Source organism: Pinus tabuliformis, chromosome 8, assembly GCF_031772625.1.
Source record: "Pinus tabuliformis cultivar Carrire ecotype Pingquan chromosome 8, CPIR1, whole genome shotgun sequence".
NCBI lineage: Eukaryota > Viridiplantae > Streptophyta > Pinopsida > Pinales > Pinaceae > Pinus > Pinus tabuliformis.
The window spans coordinates 15,325,983-15,331,368 of NC_142294.1; the positions used below are offsets into that span (position 1 = coordinate 15,325,983).

Sequence of the window (5,386 nt, forward strand, 5' to 3'; positions counted from 1 at the left end):
CAAAAACCAGAGATGAGTTGCTGCATTAAAGTTGTTAGCGATGGCATTATATTTAAGTTCATGTTCAGTTTCATTGTTTGGTATCCATTACCATTTAGCTTTGACCTCAAATCTGAAATTATGCTTAGTTCTCATACCAGATTAGGACATATAAATATAACCATTATGAATGAACATAAGAGGGAACACCATTTGAAATTTAATGACTTCATATCTTATTATCCCATCCCTGCCATGCAAGGATCGAGCAGAAGTAGAAACTGGCCTCTACAACTTCCTTACGTAGTCAAGAGTGAGATTAAGTCAATTGCAAATTCCGAGAATATTCTGAAATCTGATAGACATGGAGGCGGTCAAAAAATTGACCACACCTATCCATTGTATTCCCAGATATTTCGGGAATCTGCAATCCACTCAAGAAAAACACATATCCAATGTGTGTTTTTAGCCCAATTGTTGAAAATTGCATGACAAAATTGGGCTCAAGATTCCTTATTACATATGTGTACAAACAAGCCTATTCCTTATAAAAAAACATCTAAATTTGGGAGATGCATTTCAAACTAATAATTACAAACGGTTCTTATTAAAACATATAGAATAAACTTCACACAATATATATATATATTCCAGAAAATACATTTAGCATGCTAGGCTAGAAATCACCAAAATAAAACGACAATATTGTCTTAACCCCCGCCCCACATACATATATTTTTTACTTCGGAAAAACCCCCTGAATATTTGACAAGTACCCACGATGACTCGATGAAACCTGTTGCGCATAGATATGGACCCTGAACCTTAAACACCAAAGGTGTTTAAGTGTCAGAGTGGTGGGTGATCATATTTTGTAAACACTGGATTGTTTCTCACATTACTGATAAACACAGAGTCCTGCAGCAACTCTGTCACCGCACAGAAGCGCTTGATCCTCACTTCCTGAATGATCAAATCCGCAAACTCATTGCAGAAATTATTTCTGGGGTAGCCATTCACCACCTCCTCCACTGTGTCCGCGTGGATGAGAGGGCTGAAGGCGCCGTACACATCTAGGTGGGTCCCGAAGATGAGCATCGCACTCTCCGGCGAGTGCCCGAAGGTCGCGCATATGTTGTCCCGGTGCCTGATAACGGCCTCCGCCACGTTATCGCTCAGTCGCGCGGGCGCTCCTTCGCGAAGCAGAAATTCCCGGGCGAGCACCCCTCCGTGGAATTCAAAGGAAAGCGGTGTCTGTTTCATGGCCACGGATGTGAGACCCAGGTCGTGGAGCATCGATGCCAAATAGAACATCTCCGGATCCCAATTCCAATGAGGGAAATTCGCCGTCGCTATGGCCGAACCCAAATAGTATGCTCGCATGCTGTGGACGAAGACGATGGAGTCGAGCCACGATTTAGCGTAGGCAGTGGCCTTCTCTGTAAGCGGGGTTTGCGGGAGAGGAAGCGACGCCAACGATATGGGCTTGGGAGGGGTGAGGGTGCCCTTGGATGCACATTGAAGCGCCTGGTTCACCTCTTTCTCCAGCGTGTTCAGATCATCCAGCTCTTTTAACAGCGCCAAGTCTGACGATGATGCCATTCTCAACTATAATTATGGAATGGTTTCAAAACTCAAATAGATCGGATTCTACTACCTTAATCCTCCAAGATTTCACAGGAATTTCTGCCCATTCCTCGCTATGATTCCCTCCTCAGAATCCCAATGTTGTGAAATTATAAAGGGGAGAAAGGTTGGATCCAAGTAAAGAAAGTATGATTAAAGATGAACTAAATAAAACCACGGTAAAAGGGTTTGGCAACCAGGGTAGGCATTTCAAAATATCTTGGTTGATTTAATTATCTTAATAGTTGGTTTAATTATCTTAATTATTTGATTCTTAGATTGAACCATCATTTTATAGACCATTTTAATTTAAATATTTATTTTGAGATTGAATCATTATTTTATAGACCATTTTAATTTAAATATTTATTTTTAATATATTTAATAGATAAAACTATATAGAAAGAAGAAAGAAATTATTTTAATGTTTAAGAGGCTAAAGATAGTTTATGAGACAGATTGCTTCTTCATTTGCTTGATGTATTCGACTCTTTTTCTGTGAAGCTTCACAATAAATGCTCTGAGCTTCTCGACAAACCCCTCGCTAAATAGATTATCCCAAGAGCTAGCTGCCAGCATATCTGCATAACTTTCTGTGTTGTCTTTGAAGACCTCACATTATAAAATGAAATATTTTTCTATTTCCACTTTTTCCCAAAAGAACAAAAAATGCATACTTTTTCCTCCCACACTTCTTTTGGCCTTTTCCAGCGCACAACAGAGTTGATGAGAATTAGTCCTTAACTGGGCAATAATAATTTTGGCTCTCCAAGAGATATTGACCTCTCTGTATGCTTTTGGTGGATGACTATGAGTCGGATTAAACACTTCAATATAGTATTTTTTCTTTTTTCTTAGCTCCTTATCGCAAGTACGCTTGTGGAACTTATCCATAACAAAAGTTTGTATCTCTTTGTTATTTATGGGACACGTGTTCAATCAAATACCCCATTTACTAAACCTTTTGTTATTTTGCTACATCCAAGTTTTTTTCCTGTTGCATAATCTATCATTAAAGAAAACCTTAGGTCATCTACCTTGTTTCATTTGTTCATTTTTTTTAAATACCTTATGACTCGCACCATAGCAATTGCTTCAATAGGAGCAGCCCTTGTTTCACTTAACAAGATAGCATAAGGAACTGCACTTTTAATCTTGAATTTGTTTGTAATCAAATGTTTCTGAATTTTCTCAATTTGTCTCCACTGCATGTCGGATGTACTGCTGGTCCATAGTTCACAACCATAGAGAATCATCGGAATAACTAGAAGCCTAAAAAGAATTTGAGTGGTTTTCCAATCCCATAACTCTGCCTCTCTAGACCTATTTTGAAAAGCATAAAATGCTTTCCAACCCCCCAAAGTTTTTTTTCTTTCTACAACCATCCCAGTGTAGATTTTTGTTGAAGTCAATTCTGAGGTATTTGTAATCTGCAACTTCTTCCAGAATGTTGCCTTCAAAGTAGAACTTATGCTAGTTATGTTTTCTTTTCTTAGAGAAAAACACTACTTTCGTTTTGTTGATATTGACTTGCATCCCTACACTTCTACAAAAATGCTAAAGGGATAGTAAGTGCTCTTGCAAACGAAGAGTCGATTTAGCAATCAAAATAAGGTCATTTGCGTACAAAAGAAGCCTTATATCAAACTTGCCCAAATAGATACCATCATCCCCTTGCAAATTTAACCACTCCTCAAGCTCGTCGATATATAAACCAAAAAGGGTAGGAGACAGTGGGCAACCTTGCTTGACCCCGATATCGCTTCTAAAACTTTCAAAAATGCCTGTTGAAGTTCTAATTTTGAGTTTGACCTCTTCATACAGCTTATGCACAACTACTCTCAAATGTTTAGGAACCCCAAGTTCCTTCATTATGTGCCAAAGCTTATCCCTGAGAACTGAGTCAGACATTTTTCTGAAACCAACAAAGCAACAAAAGACTTCTTCTTTTTTCTCTCAAACTTTTTCAATGATGTGCCTTAAAGATATACAATGATCAACTATGCAATGTTTACATCTAAAATCTGCTTCTACTTGCCCTTTAGCACACTTATCTTTTTCTTCTACCCACTTAATAATCTTATTTTCTAACATACTTCCAAATAATACTAATTGACCCATCAATTTTTATTCTATCCCATTAAATATTTATATGTTTCAATTGGCTTCCGACCTCCTGAAAATGATAAGGTTTTGCGTACTTGCTATAGTTGGTGGAACCTTTTTGTCTTTTGTCAAATAAACAACACTCTACCTTAATACTCCATGATCCCACACAGAAATTTCTTCCCACTCCTCGCTATGATTCTCTCCTCTGAATCCCAACGTTGTGAAATTATAATTCAGGCATTTACTAAAGTCTAATTCTCTTTCAATCGTTATCCGAAGAAGGTTCGTGTGAATCTATATAAAAACCACGGTAAAAGGGTCTGGCCATCAGGGTAGGAATTTCAAAATATCTTGTTGGTTTATATATATATATAGTCAGGGTGGATGTTTCGCGATCAAGTTAAATAGAAATTTGGAATTTAAATATTTATTTATAATATATTTTATAGATAAATCGATATAAAACACTAATTGATCCATTGGATTTTTATCTTATCCTAGTAGATATATTTATATGATTCAATCGGCTTCCGATATCCTCAAAATTATAAGGTTTTGCGGAGGTGTTGTAGTTGACGGTACTTTTTGTCTTTTGTGTTGGATGTCAGTTCAGGTTTATCCGATTTTTGATGTGCGTCGGATTGAAGTTTATCCGATTCAATAAAAAACAAATGATTTTTTATCATTATATTTATTTATATAATATATTTTAATACTAAATTCGTTATTTTATGTGATATTATTTATATAAAATATATTTATATTATATAAATATTTATGTTATAGAATTTTTATAAAAATAAACAGAAGTATTTAAAAAGTGTATTTTATTTTATTTTATAATTATTCGATGAATAGTATAGAATTCATGTTAAAATTTTTAGTTTTTATTTGTTTTTACTAAAATTTAAAGAATCAGTTTATTTGGTTGGGAATTTTGTTTTAAGATACGAAATGTTTTAAAGGAATTTTTTTAATTAATTGTTCAGTTAAATTATAGAGGTTAATATTATGGTAAATGTTTTGAAATTAGGATTAAATATAAGTGTAAATGGGATATTTTAAGATAAAGTGTTTATTATTTTTAATTTTTTTAATGTCTTAAAGATGATTTTTTTTTGGTAGTCTATTGTCTTGTTTCACTATGGAATTTGATGTACGAGTATTTTTAGCCAAAAGTAATTTGCATCGGTCAATTTCATTTAGTAGCTTAGAGGAAGAAATACATGTGTTACGACGCCATTGTTGCAACACCAACCTGTTGTTACAATGCAGCAATTGCACAATTGCTATGACATCACCTTGCTACTACAATGTTGCAACATCACTTCATAGTTACAGTGTTGCGACATTGTTGTTATTATAGTGTCATGACTCCACCATTCTTGCGGCATCAACCTATTGTTACAGTGTTGCTACACCATTCTTGCTACAGAGTTCCATCCCTACATTAACATTATGGATCATGACATGCAACGTTCTACATCTTAAGGGACTTCTTGGTAAATTGGTGGGCCACTTGTGCAAGGAAACAATGATTAACTAGGGAATTAGATGAGGAAATAATGATTAGCTAGGGAGTTGAACCACCATGACTATCAATATGCAAACTAACAGATTGGAAAGCAACTAACGAACTTCAACCATTGTGATTGTTTAGTTTTGCAACTAT

The 5,386-nt window shown here is 35.4% G+C and overlaps 1 protein-coding gene across 1 annotated transcript; it reads right to left on the minus strand.

Moving 5' to 3' along the window:
- Positions 1-539: 539 nt before the first annotated feature.
- LOC149233928 (cyanamide hydratase DDI2-like) lies at positions 540-1,749 on the minus strand. Its single transcript, XM_089371686.1, has one exon. The coding sequence runs from the start codon at positions 1,579-1,581 to the stop codon at positions 829-831; it is 753 nt and encodes a 250-aa protein (XP_089227812.1). The 5' UTR covers positions 1,582-1,749; the 3' UTR covers positions 540-828.
- Positions 1,750-5,386: the final 3,637 nt, after the last annotated feature.